Raw genomic sequence first — 20,976 nt, 5'->3', positions numbered from 1 at the left:
CCCAATTACTACAAATACATTTTTTAAACAGGCTGCTATTCACTCATCCACTGCCATGTGAAGAGTGTTTTACCAGAAGCTGATAAGCATCTGAAATTCCATAATGCAAACACCACAAAGAAAGTACTCTTAAATAGTGTTACTTCTTCAAGAGTTATTTTAAAAGAGAAACACAATCTTTTAATAATTTAAAAGCCTTGATTCACATAAATTTTATATGGCTTACCCTTTTTGCTTCAATGGCAATTCAAGTTTAAATATTGTAGCATCATTCACAACTGCTTTGTATGCCTGAAAAATAATTAGATTATTAGTACTTCACTCAATTTCTCTCTAACATGAACCACACAGGTTTTATCTCTTTTTAGGTTTCTGTAACAGGAAATTGATCCTATTTTCTTTATTAGTCCAAAGTTTTTGGAATTAATCCTATGTTTTTAGCCCAAAGTTTTTGGATTTGATTTTCAGTATGAGCATTCAAATCCTATGACCCAATTTCCCAATAACTAATGTTTTGTGTTTTCCTCTTTTCCCATTAATATACTACTTTTCTTTAAAGGAAAACTTAGGAAGGGATTGCATGGACCAGATTGCGTATCTGAAGTCATGAGACTACACCCAAATATGTAGTAAATGCTAAACATATTGCTGAATCAGACATTAAGGCACTCAGTACAAAGATCATCACCTGATGTGCTCTACAACATCACAAAGGTGAACAGAAATGCAACTCTGTGCATGACTACAACACAAATGGAAAGCTAATCAGTCAGTAGAAAGTTTCACCAACATTTTAGTCTGCATATTGAAACAGCTTCTATGGTATCCTGGCTTGTGTCAGCAATAGCGTGGCCAGCAGGGACAGGGAAGGGATCTTACCCCTGTACTCGGCACTGGTGAGGCCGCCCCTCGATTCCTGTGTTCAGTTTTGGGCCCCTCACTACAAAAAGGACACTGAATGACTCGAGCGTGTCCAGAGAAGAGCAATGGAGCTGGTTCAGGGTCTGGAGCACAGGTTGTACGAGGAGCGGCTGAGGGAACTGGGGGTGTTTAGTCTTGAGAAGAGGAGGCTGAGGGGAGACCTCCTGGCCCTCTGCAACTCCCTGCCAGGAGGGGGCAGAGAGGGGGGATGAGTCTCTGGAGCCAAGGAGCCAGCGCCAGGCCCCGAGGGAATGGCCTCAAGTTGCACCAGGGAAGGTTTAGCCTAGATATTAGGAAGCATTTCTTTCCAGAAGGGGTTGTGAGGGGTTGGAATGGGATGCCCAGGGAGGTGGTGGAGTCCCCATCCCTGGAGGTGTTTAAGAGTCGGGTCGACATAGCGCTGAGGGATCTGGTGTAGTTGGGAACTGTCAGTGCTAGGTTAATGGTTGGACTGGATGATCTTCAAGGTCCTTTCCAATCTAGATGATTCTGTGATTTAACAGTGAATGGGTGGAAGAATTTCAGAGATATCATAATATGAATTACAACAATTTTTAAACTGGAAAGGAATGATCAGCAGAAACACATACCTTATCTCTTGCAGTAAGAAATCTTGGATCATCTTGAAAAGCTTCTTTAACCAATTTACTAAATCGATTAAATAATGTGAGCAATTGCTCTACGTATTTCTCAGAATCCTAAAGAGGCAAAAATCAAATAAAAACCCAAGGCTCCATAGAATTCCATGTGAGTTTACGTGTAATCGCCTAATCTGTAATAACACAGTATCCTCAAATCTACATACTATGAATGAACGTGTTATCTTTATTCTCTGTACCAAAAAGCTCTAGAGCATGTAAGCCTCAACCAGACTTTCAAGGGTAGTGTTTCCAATATACAAACATACGTAGAAAAAAATTTGTCATTTTCAAATATTGTACAACAACTTCTAAAATAAAAAATTTTTCAAGGACCAATAAAAGGTACATGCTAATTGCTGCAGATACTCAGGCCTCCTAGACCTAGAGAAAAAACTGAAAAAGAGCAGTGGGAAAAAAAATCTCTCAATTTCCACTTGTAGATTGAAAGCAATTTTCAAATTTCATCAGAAAGTTAGAATTAAAAAAAAAACCTGATTACACCTTTTTAATTAAGTTGCTAACACAATCCTACTGTATAAGTATTCCATGCACTTAACTTATATCCTTTACTGCAAACTGGATTCATGTCTTAAAGCTACAGCTAAAACATAAGGAATAAAAAATGATTCTAAAGACATTTAAAACTTCCAGCAGATGAAAATTTCATGTTTTAACAAAATCTTCAAAAAATTTCCATTTACATGTATGTCCTATAAATAGAGAATAGTTAACTTCCGCAAACTTGTTTTTGCATTGTTATTTTATTAAAAAACAATACACTTACAGTAGTAATTGTTTCAGCAGCTGCTACCATATCTGCAAGTCCAGCACTAACAATATGTTCTTCCAAGTCTTTTAGCATGGGCTCTATGCCATTCGGAACTTTATCCATCAATGAAAACATTAAATGCAACTCTGAAAGATACAAATACTGATAAAGCAACCAGTCAAAGACCCATATAAAACCCAGATATACCGCATTTCTGCTAGAGATATCTTGAGTGGAATACTGAATATGTGAAGAACTGATAAATCAATTCATCCCTTGTTTTGAATAATGTTCTAATTCTGGTCCCACAAGGAGATTCTGCTGAAAGCAAAGAGAAATACTTATCGCAATGTAATGCTTGCTTATGCAGATAATATCACAAGCTTGAATAAAACTGCCTAAAAGTCAATAGCAATTTGGATTAAGTTAAGGTTCTCAGTGTAACTGCCTTAAAATCCCTAGGTCTCTTTCAGTTGGAGGCCTACAGGAGTTCATGAAGGAAATTGTATGGATTCAACATAATTTTTAAAAAAAATTAAAGCCAAACAGAGCTGTGTCTATGTATCTTTCAATACCATCTAAAATGTTTTGGTTTAATTAAAAGCATGTCAAATTCTAAAGTAACCAAAACCAACTAAGATAAACAGCATTTTTTCCTTTCTGTTTTCGAAAAGTTTATTGAGTTTTTCTGAAAGTTACCAGTTCAAAAACTTTAAAAACTTACATGACTTATTTGTCTATTTTTTATGAAGGTATATCAGCACAGCTTAAAAAAAAAAAAGTACGGAAACAGCAATAATCATCTTGACAAAGCAAAGGAACACCTGGATTAAGGCCACCAGATTGTTTTAGAGAGACCACAGAGATCTGAACTAAACACAAAGGACTCTGCTTAATTAAGCAGAACATACTGATCATGGACTCTGATTCTTTTTTGATAGAAAATAAATTGATAGATTCACTTAGTTCCTCAGTGCTGTATCTACTGTGAAAAGGGACAAAAGCCAGAGGCCCTGTCTTTGTTTTCTCCTCTGCAATACTTTTGTCGGGGACATCAAGATCCTGCCACCACTGAGGATGAAATATATGTTATCAAATTCTGTATCCCAACAACTGCTGCAGAATGAAATAGAAAAGCAATGTAGAGAGATGAAAAAAATCCTTTTAGAACATAACAACACAAATCAAAGAATAAAAACTACAAACTACCTTCAGTAAAAACTTGCAATGCTACTAGAGACAACTCACAACTGACAGAATTTCAAAAACCAGAAAAAATGGAGTCAGAGGTATTCTCAGTGCAGTTTAGATGTGCTGTAAATGACAGCAGCACTGTTTTACATAGGCTAAGTCCAAAAAGCTCACTCAACTTCTACTGGAACTTTTAAACTGTACTTTAAAAAAGGGTGAGAGGGAGGAAGTGATGGCAGGAAAAAAAAAAAAAAATCAAACAAAAAGCTATATTAAAGGTTTCCTACATGTTTCTGTAAACTAGTGATGGCATGAATAACGCAAGAAAAAAATTCAATGGTTTCTCCTAAAAAAAACAGTGGCAAATGAAAACTTCAGGTGCATCCCTAAAACTGCAGGTGCATCCCTAAAAAACCCAGATTCTTCAAAGACAGATTTTGAATTAACAAAACCAAAAGGAACATCCCACTGGAATTTCTCTCAGAATACGTGATGACACTGAAATGTAAAGAAATCCATACTGTAGTTGTCGGGGCACTTAAACAAGTTCTCTTTTCATTTTGTATTCATAAAAGCCAAGTGTGCTTTTTATTTGTGTTATTAAGTACTGCAAGAATAAAATTTAGGCCTCCCATCTCCAATTCTATAAGCAAACAAAAATGCACTAAACCAATTCTGAGGAGTGTATGCAAGTTATGACATCTTTGATAGTTCTTCGCTGGAAAACATTACACCTTACTTCCTTTGCACAGCATGTAAATATTTTCTTAATGTAACAAAGTATTTTACAGTAGTGCCCACCTACTAGCCAAAAAACCCAGTCCTTTCTTGTCAGATGCTGTTTAATAAATAAATCATTAAATTATATGGGGCAAATAATATCAGAAAGACACATGTGTAAGCAAAGTACAGCAGATGATACTATCAGATATATATAGACAGATATATATAGATATATATATATCACTACATATAGCTCCAGTCTTTAAATAAATTTTCAGTCAACTGCACCTGCATTCTTCATCAAAACATTTTAAACAGCATAGATACATTTAGGAAAAGAGTATTTGAAAGATGCTTCAATTCTCATATACTAAAGAAGTATTTTGCAACCAAGCAGTATCATGGGGCAGAATAGCAACAAAGGAAGAGAGGACTGTGAATATTTCAAGTTTCTAAAGAAAGATACTCTGGATGCTACAGATGAACCCTTCTGAAGCTGTGCATTTAAATAAGCCTCCTGTATTCACCCAAAGGCTGTAACATATACTCATAAGAAGTTTGGTGGCTTTCTAGATTTAGCACTGGATTACTGCCAGAAATCATGCTGGTAGATGAACAGATCAGTACAACATAGTTTTGAGGTCAAATATTTTCTGAAATGCTAGCTTTACAAGTATTCGCTAAACTGTCTGAAGTCATGAAACAGTTTTCACACCTGCAAAGAAACAAAAACTTCAGAGACATTAGTAAATATTCCCTGGCTGCAGGATATCAAGACTTCAAACCAAAAAATTTAACCTGCAATTTCAGCTTTTATTTTTGTCCAATTTCCCTACTTGAATTATGACATTTTAATGACTTATCTAATTTGGTTTATCATACAGGACCAACACAAGACTTCTGAATCACACTAACCTCTCAATTTCTGGCAGAACTTTTGAAAACTTTATGAAAGTCATGCAGAGCTAACTTTCAGAACTCAGTGACATACTGGCTATAAAACCAGAGGAAAAACTTGAAGAGATTTTATTCATTGACCTATTGGTCCTACATCAACAATCAGAATAAGAAAAATTTCTCCCTGCTTTTCAGAAAAACAGCTTTGTAAAGAGATGCTTCACCTTTTTTCCAGGCAGAAGGTGGTACTGATAGTGGAATGAAGGGGTAGTGTTTGTATATGAACTAAACAAATAGAAAATAAGAAACATGCAACATTTACCAGAGTTGGTCAGCACGATGAAAATAAGTTGTAGGAAAAATAAAGAAAACAGAACACAAAATATTCTTTTCTTTCTGGTAAGATGAGAGCTATCCAGTCATTCATATTATGATATTGTATATACATATTTCAGAAGCAATATAAAAAAATACTAACCAAGGATGGTCATTTTTTTGTGGGATAAAATTGCCCACGTGCAGTAATATTTTGTCTACGCAACAGTGACCCCATCTATTAAAAACAGTAATTTGATATGTCTGCAAACAAATCTATTTTTAGGCAGTTGATGCTGAGTTCATCCTGCACTGTTCTTGAAGCTTCACTTACTTTCTGTTTCATTTCGTTTGATCATGCCTTGGCATTCAGCTAAAATAGTCTCTTTAAAAGATGTCACCAGGGCATTGACGCAGCACTCCATTAGCTGAAATATATTAAACACAGAATTAGCTCATGTAGCCATCTGAACACCAAAGTCTGATCTGTCTCAAGTCTGCCATGACAAAATCTAGCCTGCTAACAATTATGCTCTATGAAATAATCAGTTTACTCACTGATTCATAAAATTATGTGTAGTTTGAATAAAATCTATACAGGAACAGTATTTCTTCAACACATGTAGGTTACTAAATATAGTAAACTCTTCCAAACTAGCAATGAATCTAATATTTGTCACCTCTTTTCTCTCAAGGGAGCCATCACTTTTGGAATACCAACTACCCTACTTATTTTCCAAGTATGCATCCAAGAGCTAAGAATAGTTCTCATTCCAGCATACCCCATTTGGACCAGGCTGGTGGGCTTGAACAAGACATTATGGCTAGATCTAGAACAGAAACTGCTTGTACATGTCAGGACCACCTCTCTTCTGTCAGCCTCTTTTATACGAGTTACAACTTATAGCTGTGCAAAATTAATGATTTACAGCTTAACAGAAGACATACAACTCATTATGATCCACTAAAAAAAAAGTCAGATTTACAGGGTATTTATTTAAAAATAACCTGTTTCCCAAACTAAGTTCAACACAGACAATTATGAACTATTTATTGCAGTTAAATCTTCCTTCAGGATCTGAACTGTGTAAAAGATTGCTCAAGGGGGAAAAGAGGAGTAAAAAAAAGAAAAAAGATCCTTTATAATTAAATGGCCATATTTCAGCCTAAGAGGATCTAGAACATTTTTTAAATGAGCACTGAGAAACCCTTTACTAACAGATTGGCCAAACATACCTGACTCTAAATGATAGAATAAAAATCAACCTGCATAAGAACTTGCCCCTCAATCCGAACTTATGATTTACATTTACTATTAAAACATCTGTAGAATTTGAAAATTGCCAGATTTGTAAGTAATAGAGATTTTTTTCAAGAAATAAATGTCATGGATGATTAACAAACATAGAATCAACAGTTTCATATCAATATACTGCTACCAAATAATACTGTAACATACAAATAAAAACTGCAATGTAATAATATTATACAAATATAAAGTACATCCGTTTTTCTATACATTATACTTACTGCTTCTACAGAGTTACATTCACGTCTTGTTTCTAAATATCGTAGTGCTCTTTTCTCTTCTTCTTTTAGTTTAGCATCTGCCTGTGCAAAAGTAGAACAGCAATCATTTTAAGTACTAACACTTTAAAAACAAAGTTACAACAGAATTTTTACTTACATATTTCATATAGTTCTGTACACCATTTTGTTGTAAATAAGAAGGAGCTTGTGTTCTATAAAATCTCTCTGTTGAATCCAAATATGCCTTTTCAAAGTTATCCCGATATATCTGAAGTTTATCTTCAGGATTAGAACAAAGATTAACTGCAAAGAGAAAGTCCAAACTTACTCTCAAGTCTTGGAAACTTAGGTGGCTAATAATAAGCAAATCTCTCTCATTAAAGCGAGTCTTGTATTAAAAGGTTGCATTGAACAATTTGAAGTATCCTATAAATGCACTCTGATCCCTAAATGTAACCAAAATTGTCCAGTCTTTGCTCCAAAAACATTTAGATTAACTATAGGGAACTGGAAAGAACTGCATACTTATCTCCAACATTTGACACATTCAAACACAGTAATCAGAAATACACATAAACCTGAGAAATTGCAAAGAAGAAAAAGCAGCTCAGCATAATGCCCAGTAAAGTGAAAACTACTCCACCTGAGCAGTTTTTCTTACACACTGTTCTTAGAATCCCAATGTATTCATTTTACACTTTTTTCTTCTGCATTGGGTTTTCTGTTCTACAAAAATGGAGACAGTGAGCTTAGTTCAAAGCACTGCAGTATTTAGAATAAAGTTTCCAAATTCCTCTCAACTGTTAACAGAGAAATTAAAAAAATGAAGTCCTTAAACGGAATATACTTTAAATAAAAATTAGAATTGGACATATATAAAGCTATTGAAGAGAGTATTATACACAAGTTTAATTCAACAGGCTGCAAAGCTTTAAAGCAGCAGGCAATGGTGAAATGTCATAGAAGTTTCAGATACACAGATCTGTTTTGCAAAGACGACGGAGACTCTTAGATACAGCTTGTTTATCATTTCTTCTTCAAACTGCCTGAAGAATCAGAAACAGTACAAAAAGGAGCACAAAGATATATCTGCAACCCTAAAAGGTCAAAAAGTAGTTTGGTCTTTGAAAACATTGATTTTGCAGTAACTGATACATAGCCAAATCACTTAGAAGTTAAAGATTTTAAGCAGAATTTAATTGGTATTCCATATTAACAACAAAAAAAATCAATACAAAATGCTGAGATAATCATTCCAGCCCTATCGCCACAACTGTCAACTCTGTATGATGAAAATTCATTTACTAAAATGAGGAGGCAACAGAGATCAGTCTGTGTGAGACATACCATATGATTCTCGAACTCCAATAACAAGCTGAGAGTCAAAAGCTTCTCCTAGTCTTTCAGCATGAACTAGCTTCATTGCACTGTCCTGAAGTCTATTTTTTATATTTGAAAATATGGATTCATTCCACGTATCTAGCATGAGCTGTGTATCAGGAAGAAAAAAAAAAAATCCTGTCAGAAAGGTACACACAGACCTAAGTTTGTGCAAAAGAAACAAGACACCAGAAAGATAAATCAAGCAATTTATAATATATTTTTCAGGTTACATACAGTTCAACTACCTTAGAACTTGATCTTGCTCTGAACTTGTTACAGAATTAACATTGAGCTTACATTCTAATCTTACTTTATTTAACTGGTCAGCTAGGGGTATCAGTCTTTGATTCATGTATTAATTCCATAATTCTGTATTATTTCTACAGTTCTCAGTAATCAGTCAAGTAACTTCTCCAGCAATGCAATGTGTCAGGAGTTGCAGTATCAGGGGGCACCTTTGAGCCAAACATCCAAATATAATTGGCTATTTAGCAGGTTCAGCCTTAACCAAAACCAAAACCTCAGTTAACATCACAGTTATGTAAAGAAAGACACTGATGGTTCTGGATTGCATCTAACATAAGAGTTCGATATGCAAGTAATGCATGTGCAATTTTGAACAACTCCAAACCTCATCTGAGCACTGCAAAGTTTTAAAATTAGTTATGGAGGCCTCTAACAAAATCCTCATCGCTCAAAGGGTCCCTTCCTAATCCATTGTGTGATTTTATTTTTTTTTTTAAATTGTTTTTTGGTCTTTGGTACTGACAATGCTGCGAATGTATTGAATTACATCTGATCACCAGACCCAACATGCTGCAGCTGAGCAACACGAAAAGCTCACTAGGCAGGCCATACTTATGTCCAACTAAGCTCCCCCAGTTGTTCAGGAGTAAATACTCAAAGCATGCTACATGTTTGTTAAAAATCCTCATTTGCTTTAGAATTCAAGTTACTGTGGTATTTCTTTTTTCCTTAAGACACTGGATCTGGCTCTTTCTATATGCCATTGAATACCTTCCGAAATTATGCCACAGCTTAAAAACTAATTTTTTTTTTCTATCCAACTCATGCCATTTCATTGCTTTAGAAGGAAGTTCAAATTTACAGTATCTTCAAACTTGACAGTAACTGCTATGAATGTAAACATGCCAATTGTCAGTGAAAAGCAGGTTGGAATCATAAAATTTACCAGTTCAAACTTTAACTCATGACTGTGAATAAGCTTACTAAAGACAAGTTTAGGGTGAGTTGACACAGTTGTATGACAAAGTTAATAGTAAAGATTAGACTGTCTTATTCCATTCTTGCTTTGTGCGTTTTAGATTTTAACACAGCAAGCACCAAATACAAGTCAGATATCCTTTCAAGAGAATTAAATTTACTATCCTTTATTCTTAGCTTCTCCATAAGGGAGAGTCCATGGGATTTTCTTTGTGTGTTTGATACGAAATAGTACAAAGATCATATTCACAAGATTCTAGATGTCCAAGCTTTTCACTGACAAGACCACCAGTTTGGGGGAAAAAGGCAAAAATAGGAGATTAATAGCCATATTTAACTTGAGATGACAGTATTTAACTGGTCATTGATAAAATGCAGCGATGTGCCCCAGTTAAGATCTTGGCCTAGGGAGATAAACTAAGAGTAAGAAAACTACTCACTTGTGAGTAGCAAGTGTACTTGTATATACAAGTATAGAAACAGCAGATGAATTTACAACTGTCTCCGACCTCAGGATTCAAGCCATAATTAAAAAAAAAAAACAAACCAACCAACACCAAACAAACCCGAAGCCCAACGAAAAAAGTACTTTAATCACCTGAACAAAACTGTTAATAGCCAAAGCAAAACTGAATAGAGTAAAATTATTGTGGAGAGAAAAAAAAGTTGCAGGGTTGTTCTGACCCTCACACTGAAGTGATGCATCATATTATACAATTGGTGCAATTTCAACTTCAGTTACAGAATCCCTTCTGTGCTATTACTGTAGGCAGAAGGGTGCAACAAAACTCTTAATACCTATCACTTACCTTTCGAACAATACTATCTTCTACATTAGACTTCTTGTTGCTGCCCTGCTTGCCCATTAAAGTAATCTCTAACTGACAAAATGGCTTGGGCAAAATATCACACTGTGTGAAAAACTTTCGCCACTCCACTATATATGCTTTTAGTAAAGCTGTATCATCTTGATGACTCAGCACTCTCTGGAGGAGGAGGGGAGAAGAGGACATAATTTATAAACAATTTTCTGCACAAAATACAGACTGACTTTACTTACACTGAAAATAACTCCCCATATAATATTAAAATATACAGATATATCACAGTAAGAAAGTCTACATATTTAAGTGCCATTTAGTTAAGTACTTATCAACCCCTAGCATATGGAGTATTTCTAAAGGGTAAAGAAAGGTTAACAGCAAACAAGCAGCCAGTACATTTAAGTTTTCCAAATGAACCTTTTTTCTTTTTTTTCTTTTAAGCTATCTGCAAGCCAAAAAGATCAAAACCTTTGGTCCAGACACATGTACTGGTAAAACCCTATCTAAAAATAAATCAATCTGTAAGGACTGTGTTATATTCTATACAGTAAAAAGTTTAATTCAATGGCATCTACTAACCTTTCACTAGACCCAGACAGCTAGTTAACATGTATATTTTATTAATGCCTGGAAACTACAACTACCATAGTGCCTAAAAAGATGCCCTTTAAACACCAGCCAATGCAGACCATATCGAAGGCCTCAGTTTAGCAAAGCACTTATGCATGTAAGGAAGCTAGCTGGTGGAACTTAAAACCCAACATTTATATGTCTGGTTATATAAAGACCTATATAAAAAACTATTTTCCTTTAGGCAAAGCCTTAGTGGTGTAAATCTCTTCACTAAAGAAACGTTTTATTGACTTTCATTTTTTCCTTTCCAGACTACTGTTAGGGGATTTTTTTTTTTTTTTAAATCCCACAACCACCCCATCTTTTAAATCCCTTATTACATAAAACACCTTTTGCTGTGCATTTTACAAATACAAAAATTTCCTTTGAATCTATTGATGATTTCAGTTGTTTGGGGGGAAGGCCACAAAACTGTACAGCTAAGCTTGCTGAGTCGATAGGATGGATATTTCTAGTATGCCATACATATGGCTTATTTTAAAGCCATTCATGAATGCATTAGCATAGTGCTGAAGCTAGAGAAACATTTTTTTTCCCCAGACATTTTTTCTTATAGAAAATTTTGCCTCAATAAGTTTTCAAGTGGAAGAAGATTCCATAAGTACTGTTGGATAAACAAAAATAATGCTCTGTTTTGGTTTTTTTTTTTAATATAACACAAAAATCACTGCCCACCCCAGTTTCAGGACTGTGAGAAAACAATGAGCAAATGCTCAAGGCTTCCTTCTGTCAACAGAACTTCACATGGCAATTATGATCTCCAGAACATCACAGAATTTGACACAAAAAAAACGGCAATGCATTCAGATCTAATGAAAGTCAGAAATACTTGGTTATTCTTCTAACAGTAAAAATAGAAGTTATAAAACATTAAGAACTTACTGCTTGTGCCTGTTTAATAAAATCAAGGATGTCTTCCTTCAGAGCCTGATGGATTTTTGCTGGACCTTTATCATCCCACAAACAAACTGCATGTACATCTCTAGAAAACAATTTATCCAGCTTTTAGTAACAGCTACTCAAAAGTATAATGGTGTAATGTATGAGGCTTAAATGGTCATAATTTAAGTACATCTAAGAAATTAATACACTTATCTATCACTGTCAAATAATACATGGTTAGATCCCAGGGACAGATGCAAGAAAACATGTTTGGAGAAGAGACTGAAGCTGTAAGAAAGTCTTAGAAGCAAGTAACAGCAACCTATCTAGGAAAAGGCTACGGTCAAGAAGGAGATGTAGAAGGCAATTCTGCTTTCCGTATCTATTCAATAATCCTTATGGCATTAAGGACAATTTTTGAAGCTTTTCTTTGGTACAGACATACATCACTTGCCAACAGAAGCATTACTATGCAGCCCATATTCTAAAATATTCTTACTAACATGCAGCCTTCACTCAGAGTTTCACAAATCCAAGCATGACAACATCCTTGTGCTACAAAGGAAAGAGACCTTAGTTGTGGGAATCTGAGCTCAGGGGCATCAGGTAATTTAAAATACATTTTAATTAGTTTAGTAAGATCACTTAAACGTTTCATGACAGTGGTAGCGTACCGCATCACAAAGCAAAATTCTACTAATGAATTTTGATCAACATTAAAATAAATTCCCATTTTTCCTGACAGCCCAGCAAGTGTAACTTAATTCCTATTTTCTTTCCATACTATAGACTAAATAACGCCAAGTTACACACCCACTATACATCATATATAACATGGCCTAGCAAGTCTTTTTCTGACTCATTACCTTCCTCTGGTTCTCCTTCCTCTTTCCAATAAGGCCACATCTTTGCAGGAAATCAACTATATAATCTAAAGGTATGACTTTGTTCCTATTAAACCAATGCAGTTATTTCAATACAAATGCATCTTTTTTTAGTTTAACTGAAAAGCCAAAACTTTCAAAGTATAAGTTCCTCTGACACAGATCAAAGATGCTGGCCCAGGATTTACAGAGGTCTGCCTAACTTGTGAAGCTTATGGCAACTTTCACATGCAGAAAAGGTGTTACTGTATTGAAAAGGCAACTGTTTCCTGACAGCAGTGAAAAAAGCAATACTGGATAATTACACTCAAAGGGCAGGTAGAGCAAAAATATGAACCTAGAAGAGCAGGATCCTTTCCTTCAACATCCTTAATTTAGCCATAAAGTTACTTAAGTTTTAGTCAATAATTCGGCTACAATAATAAATAGAAAATTTCAATAGCAATGCAGATTTACTGAAGTAGTTATTAAAAATGAAAGCAGTGACTCAGAACTCAATTTGTGTCTTAATTATACCATGCTTCTGGCAACTACTATAACCATGACATCATAAGATATTAAAACTCATTACACGATAAACTACCTTTCCTTTTGGTTGGCAGAAAAGAGTGACAGGTGCAGTGAGATGGGTGTAAAAAGAATCACTGCACCATTCTCATAAAAAAGAGCAATAAAGATACAGACTGTAACGACTGCTTTTGAATAAAAAACACTTTTGTGACAGTTTTTAAAAAGCAGAAGGAGAGACTGCAGAATTAAGCTACAACTATATTTGAGGGAAAATAACTACGTTGAGACAAAGATTATTTTAGATATGCTTTGTTTTAACTCACTTCCATATTATGTTGGCAAAGGTCACACGATGTATTTTAAGAAAAAAATCATCACCTAACAGGAACCAACTTCTGGCTTTTTGGAAGAAAGAAAAATGGCAGGGTTTTTAGAAAGTACAATAATGTAAATGCTGTCTGAAAAATATTATATATATATTATTCTTAATAAAATATTCAAATTATACCAGTTAAACTGCAATATCCCGTTATTTCAGTAGCATTCTTAAGTTATTTTAGAAGGCATTCAAACCACAATAATGTAACACTCGGCAAACTGCCTCTAAACGAACTCACTGCAAAGCAGTCAACTACATTTTCTCTCTAATTCTAGTGAAAGTTTTGTGTCCAGGTGCAAAACTTATTTACTATGATCAGCTGAAGTCAAAAGCTATGCTGTTCTTGCTCCATCCTATTCGCAAAGATCTGAATCTCAGCAAAACTCTACTTTTACATTTATAGTGATGAAGGCACCTACCACTTAAAACTTAAAACTGGTATTGTTGTTCTGTGTGTTCCCACATAGTCCATGTCGTATGTGACTTCTGTATCAGAAATAGCACCGTAACTGTACTCCCCTTATGGAAAAGGATGTAAGATACTAAAAAATTACTTACGAAAACAGATCAAACCATTGCTGTTTTGTGACAGACTCCTGACGAAGAAGTTTCAGAACGATAGGGCGCATGAAATCCCATTTGTCTTCAAACTGAAGTGAACCTTTATTCTAAAAGGAACAAAAAAATTATTGTTAATAAATCCATTTCTTAAAGTTCTCTTTAATGACTGCAGTTTCTATGGTTAATGTAAAAATCATAGTAAAAATACTTTCTTCTCAGAGGTGTCTCTTATAAGCTAGCATTTGAGCTACAACACCCCAGTAAGCATTATTTTAAAAAGTGTCAGATCTATTAGTTGTTTCTTAGAGAAGCAGATTGCCAACTTCTTCCTTTATTCACTGCATCATTTACAACACAAGTTCTAACAAGTGTTCTTCACCTGTTAATGGAGTTATACATGGACAACATGAACGGTACTTGGTCCACTTCGTTGCCCCAACTCAGATATATGCAATAAAAGTCACGAGGCAGAGTTGCAAACCCATGTTGAATAAATTACCGCTACCAAAATGGCAGATAGGAACCAGGAGTAGTACCTGTGTGATGCTGCCATGTACCTTTTTTTTCTCCACTGTGCACTTGGCATCAGCAGCAAAGAGGGAGGAAGGAAGTAGAGTAATGTAGGAGCTGTTGTATCACAGACTCCCTTCCTGTGGGTTAACTGGCCATAGGCAGTTTGACAGCCAAGACTAAAGTTGGTGCTGATAAAAATGATTTACACTGTGCTGAAAAAAAACTAATCCAATGTGATTTTTTTTTCAAACTTGCGATACAAATTAAGAGGAAAGCTAAAGAAACAAAGTGCTCCCGTATCACTCTGATTAGTCTGAAAAAAATCTCACTGTAGTATACAGGCTGACTTCCATTACTAAAAAAACCAAAACTTTAAGAGAAAAACAACAGTTCTATTGGATATGTTGCATTCCCATTTGGTTATGGTTCCATATTTTAAAAGTAAAAACCTGCAATTAAAATTAACGCTGATTGAGAGTTCTGTGGCAAAAAGACTACTGGGTTATCAGCAGTGTTATGTCCCAATGCACTGCTCGCTTTTGAACAGATCATTGCCTTGTCTATTAACACTACATTTGACACAATTCACTTCAAATACAGCAAATAATACAATCTAACTACTTGAAATACTGACAAGTGCACTGTTCTGCCACTAAAATCTCCCCAGATAAACAAGCACAAGCAGCACACCACATTCTCTCAATCGTCTCCTTCTGATTAATTTCTACATGGAAATTTACAATTAAATCTGTTATTTAGTATTCAGAATAAGCACAGTTTGGAAATGATATCCCCTGCTCCTCTTAAGTAAGTGCAAAGACATCTCATCTTCAAGTTATAAAGATGCAACAGGCATTACATTAACTATTTTTACAGCAACAGCACTTGGAGGCCTCACAGCTTTTCAGACCACTGCAGTAGGTACTGAATATGGGTCTCATGGAAGCCTCTCCTGTCCAATGGAGTTTAGAATTTTTTCAGCATTAAAAAAAAAAAAAAAAGGAAGAGAAATTGTTTTCCAATTCAGAAAGACAGTTCTCTTTCACTGTAAAGAAAAAAAAAAATTAATGCATCATCTCTGAAAAATCATCAACTGTTTCCCCTACATAGAGCTAGCTTTACAACTATTCCCTAATCTTTGATGAGATGCTTTAATCTTTCCTAAACCTGTGAAAACAATTAGTTTCTACTTCCAGATATTTTTGTTCCCAGTCCCTCTTTTCAGGATAATGAACTTGAAAGACCAGCTGCTGAAAATTAGAAGTTCCAGAAAAGGCATTATAAAATTATAAACCCAACTCCCTCAACATTTTCCTTTGGAGTGAAACTTCAGAGCAGAGCTCCTAAGTTTTCTGGAAGAGGTAAAAAGCCTGTTCTGCAATTCTGCAGACATGCAGTTCAGCCCTTTGATGAAAAACAGCTGAAGATAAAAACTAAATACTCTTGTTGCGAATAAAACTAATTTAACTGTAAAACATACCAGGAGGGGAATTGCAAACCCTAGTATTTGTATGATTTAGATTGAGATTGCCTAGTTCATGCTAAGAAGCACACAAAAAACTCCATTTCAGCTGTAAAAACTGCACATCCATTGGTAACAAACATGCACCTACTTAAAAAGAATATGCCAAAGAAAGCTTAGCAGAAAATGGTATTACGGAAGTTTAGAACTTTGCTATACATAGGAGTGAAATGGCTGTGGTTTTTTCTAACACCTCCTCCTTTATTCCTAAATTAAGTAGAAGAAGAAATAAAATTAATAGATTAAAAATCCCGCTCAACTAAACTATTCTTTAATTTCAATAAACAATTCAACATCTTATAGGTAGATTCAGACTTCTATGACAATTAATCTTATGCTCTTGTACTGAAATTATGAGAAAGGGTGCATAATACCACCACTGTGCATCATTCACATTCATTAATTCTACCCATATTAGTGCATGAGAAAAACAAATTTTATAGAAGGAGATCAAACAGTGGCAACTCTTAGTTGTTACCAAAGTCACACATATACCAGTGACTCAGACAACATGAGGAACCCATTTCCCACTTAGTTGAGCCACCCACAAACCTATGCAATTTCTGAGCAACATTTTTCCTGGGTAACTTTTCTTAGCTTGTTGCCTCAAACCACCATTCCCAAGTGAAGGTAAGCAGGAAGGTAAGTCATGTCTGACAAAATAAAGTTTCTCCACTTATCAAATCTTCTCTGAAAACATGGATTACAATTGATACCCACACCCTGGCTAAGTAACTATTCCAGCTGTTTAAAATTCAAGGCTTTGAAAAATAACTCCACTTACAAAATATTTCATGTTTCAAAAGTCACTTCACTAAAATTGCTCACAGAGATTTACAGTTCCATTTTAACACTAAACTTCACTTGAAATACAAACTACTTCACACACTATATTAAAATATATACAATTTTACTCTTCAAACTTACTTTTTCCTGTTCTTCACTTCTATGCATAAGCACCTAAACACAGTATTTCAGGAAGCAGGTAAAAAACCTCCCAGACTATGTTGGTAGATATTATGTAGAATTAGTACAATGATGCAAGTGGAATTGTTCCACTAACCAGTTTTTCTGATCTGGGTGTAACACAAAATTCCTTTCCTTAACTGTAAGTTTAAGAGGAGTGCAGCAGAAGTGGGAACAGAGTATATGAGCCTAAATAAACATGGAATATAAAAAGGCAAGGCAATATAACAAGACCTCTATGCTACTGTCCCTGAGAGCATCGACATGTCTGTTTGGACATTCAGCTTTCCTTACTGTGTACTCTATATGTATCAGGCCACATACAAATTCAGCCCTTATCTCTGCCAGCTTCTCTAACCAGTACTGTAAAAAAGCAGGATCCTCTACATCTTACTGTACTTCTCATTTACGTATGAGTAACATCCTCACCTTTACTACTTCACCATTTTCATATATAAATTAAGGCTAGTTCAGAGAGGCGTAGAGTAGGAAATACAAGGTCCTAGACTGAAATAAGCACTGTGTTTTATGGTGAAACTAATCTTAATCACAAAGAGCATTCGTTCTTTTTATCTATAGCTGTTTTCAGAAAAGGACTGCATTTCTCCAGAATGGCAGAACAAGCTTTTTACCTTTTCCAGAAAATTTACGAGCTCTGAAGTTTCACTCCAAAGGAAAACTTTCAGGAACTCAGGTTTACTTATTTTTGAAATTTTTAAAATTCATGTCTCTGATTAATCTCTGCTACCAGCAGCTCTAAAAATCATTGTAATGACTGTAGGGAAGTTACTACACAAAACAGAAAAGTATCCACAGGGAAAGCTTTGCTATGTTACTAACTAGGGTTCGACATTTCAGATATTCTTAAGGATATCCTAAGAAATAGCCAGGAAGAAACAGACAAACTTATAGATCTGGAAATATGCACTTTAAGTTGAAGAATTCAAAAACTTCAGATATGTTTCCGGTTGTCAGTGACAGAGGCATGAGATTACAAAAAAAAGTTGAAAGCAGTGCAAAGGTAAAAAATGTTACTCATTTCACTTAAGTCTATGGAAAATCTGCTGCTTTCTTTGCTTCTTCCCTCCTAGCACCAGGCTCAAGCTGCAGTTCATCCTGCAAGGACAGACTCTTGCATTTGCTGATGGCTCCATTAAAGCTTTACAGAAGCATCAAGATCTGCTTGCATGAATACAACTCCAGGTTTCCTTTGTGCTGCAGTAAAATGAGGTGCTTTCTGTTCCAGAAACTGCAGAAACCCTCATATATCTTCACATCACATGAGTGAATTGGTTTAGACTATCTTGTCACTGCAAAGGGAGCGGGTTGCAAGTCCAACACAGCCCCTGAAATAAAGCACCCCACGTTAAAAGTGCCAGAGTCACATGTACGGGGAGAGAAAAAACTCTAGGGAACTCACATAGTAATGGTTCAGTCACCTACAGGAAAGCCACGGTCTCTGTGGGAGAGCAGCTCTCCTACAGGTAGGGTATGTGCTAGCTTACCACATAATGGCTAGCTCCTATGAAGTACTTCAGTATTTTCATCACACTACAATTTTTTGTCTCTCACCAGGATTCAACATATGATTGGTCATTCTGATTTTGCATTTAAAGAAGGCTCTCTGACATTATGCTTCTCACTAAAAAAATAATTTACAATTAGGAAAGTTACGCACTACTGGAGTTTAAAAGATGCCTTTTGAAATTATGACAGCCAGTCAGATTTGGATTCAGCTAGTATCCATTCCTAGAACAAGAAAAGAATATTTCACTTCATTTTCTCAACTATGTAGAAAGCCAAACAAAGATGGGGGAAAACCAAAGAAAACACTTAGTTCTTGTTTATCCTAGCAAAACCAAGACCTGTCTAAGCCAAACTAACATTTGATTATACAGGCTTATTTAGAAAAGATATGGAAAAACCTTACAGAATTTTACACCTCTCCTTTCTTACCCAGGGTTTTTTTACTGTGCTGAGAAACTGGGTTTTTTCTTCCCTAAACATTAAAGCAGAAGTACATTTCACAGCCTCAAACAGCATGAGGCACTGCCAATCAACACTAACCTGGAATCAAGTTTGTTTCTCTGAGAGCACTCTGATGAGCAGAGCTGGGAAACAAAAAACCTTATCTACTTCCAATTCTTGCATTGGTTTATTGTGTCATTATAAACAAAGTCAAATCACTGTATAATCTTTCCCTTTGTAATGCCAGACTCACACTTTATAGTCTTTAGAAAACTCACTAAGTTGTAGTGCTTAAAAACACTTCAAGTGAGCAGAAAGGCCTATTTTAGAATAGGTGTCTCTAGCATTTTTACTAAAACACACTGTGCATATAAATCTTGTCAATGTAAAATATTAATGATTCAAAGGACAGTTGCAAAAACTTAACTAGTCAACTCAAAGGCTTCAGTTCAGCAAGAGTCATCTTGCAGAATCAAGGCTTCTGACTATTTTCACTTACTGTACACCTATTATTCTTTCAAAACAGCTGCAGTAGAATGCTGACAAATCTCATAGGCCTACGTTTCTTTTTTCTACTATACTATAACGTCTTGTCAAAGCACGCATCGGTCCTTCCAGAAATCCTTAAACATACATAAAAGAGATGGACTAAAACATTAACAAGTAGATAAAACTGTCTGAGCCCTGCTCTAAAACCATGCTCTTCCACAAAAAGCACATTTCTTCTTATGGGATATTATTTTTGTCACCAGTGTTCTTGGATTCTTCAATTTTCGATTTTTATTTAAGTCTTATCTGCTAAAAAAAAAAATCTAACTACCCACTTTGGCACAAAAAAAATAGAGAGACATGAATTAAAATTCATTTCATTTCAAGAAAGATTTTTTAAAAATCTTTTTAATACTAAAACCTTTTTCTGGATACCAAGAAGCAACAAGGCTATCAATTATTTCTCATTTCTTCAAATGTCTCAGAGTAATACAACCAGCCATTTCAGGCCAAATCTATGCATCCAAAATAGGTCAGATCGCTAAAATGTTAAGTGGCACTTCTTCAGAACCCCATTTAACTACAACACTGTGCTGAACACACATATACTTCTATATTTATATGTATTTTAAGTTGCTAACTGATAAAGCAGACAACCTTCCCAAGGCCTTTCACCCGAACTAAGATGTTCACCATACACTGATGTTCTAGAAGCACTTACTGGAGCAATCAGTAACAGTTGTGTAAAGTAGGCCCGTCTTCCATGTGCTGGCACGGCCTCAAAGGCCACAGAGAGTCCTTCTCCACACATGCCACAAATATCAGGACAGGCAGTCCTGAGCTCAAATACTGGACTGTCATACTGAAAACTTCTGTTCAAATCTGCAGCAGCTTCGGGTGGCTGACATCTGTCATCAAACGCCGGGAAAGTGCTTGAAAACATCTGACTACAAGAGCAAAGCTGCTTAATGTAAGCGAAAGGCCTCCAGGAGTTCTTCTTTGCAGAAAAACTGTGCTTAGCAAAAAAGCTGGAATACGGTGGCAACTCAAGTAACGACACCTGCCCACCGCAAAAACATTTTTCAACTCTTTGTTTAACTTAAAACTCATTTTCCGTACACCTCGGTCTTCTTAAATAAACAAAGGGACGACACCGTGCCCTGTCTAACTGCACGACGCAACGCAGTTTCCCAACGACGCGTGTTTGGGAAGGGAGAGCCGGGGGGGAGGGGGGTGCTGGCAGCCCAGGGG

General features: G+C 35.6%; 1 protein-coding gene across 1 annotated transcript in view; it reads right to left on the bottom strand.

Moving 5' to 3' along the window:
- CUL5 (cullin 5) overlaps positions 1-20,684 on the bottom strand; it is a 31,649-nt gene extending 10,965 nt beyond the window's left edge. Inside the window, exons 1-11 of the mRNA XM_026848055.1 lie at positions 20,447-20,684; positions 14,265-14,374; positions 11,934-12,033; positions 10,404-10,580; positions 8,335-8,476; positions 7,145-7,290; positions 6,988-7,068; positions 5,792-5,885; positions 2,347-2,477; positions 1,512-1,619; positions 227-291 (exon numbers count right to left, since the gene is read on the bottom strand). Coding sequence (XP_026703856.1) covers positions 227-291; positions 1,512-1,619; positions 2,347-2,477; positions 5,792-5,885; positions 6,988-7,068; positions 7,145-7,290; positions 8,335-8,476; positions 10,404-10,580; positions 11,934-12,033; positions 14,265-14,374; positions 20,447-20,668 — 1,376 coding nt within the window. The 5' untranslated portion in view covers positions 20,669-20,684. The remainder of the gene's footprint in view (positions 1-226; positions 292-1,511; positions 1,620-2,346; positions 2,478-5,791; positions 5,886-6,987; positions 7,069-7,144; positions 7,291-8,334; positions 8,477-10,403; positions 10,581-11,933; positions 12,034-14,264; positions 14,375-20,446) is intronic.
- Positions 20,685-20,976: the final 292 nt, after the last annotated feature.

This window comes from Athene cunicularia (genome assembly GCF_003259725.1).
Source record: "Athene cunicularia isolate RWA chromosome 1 unlocalized genomic scaffold, athCun1 chr1_part1, whole genome shotgun sequence".
Classification (NCBI taxonomy): Eukaryota; Metazoa; Chordata; class Aves; order Strigiformes; family Strigidae; genus Athene; species Athene cunicularia.
This window is presented reverse-complemented; position numbering and strand designations above follow the sequence as displayed.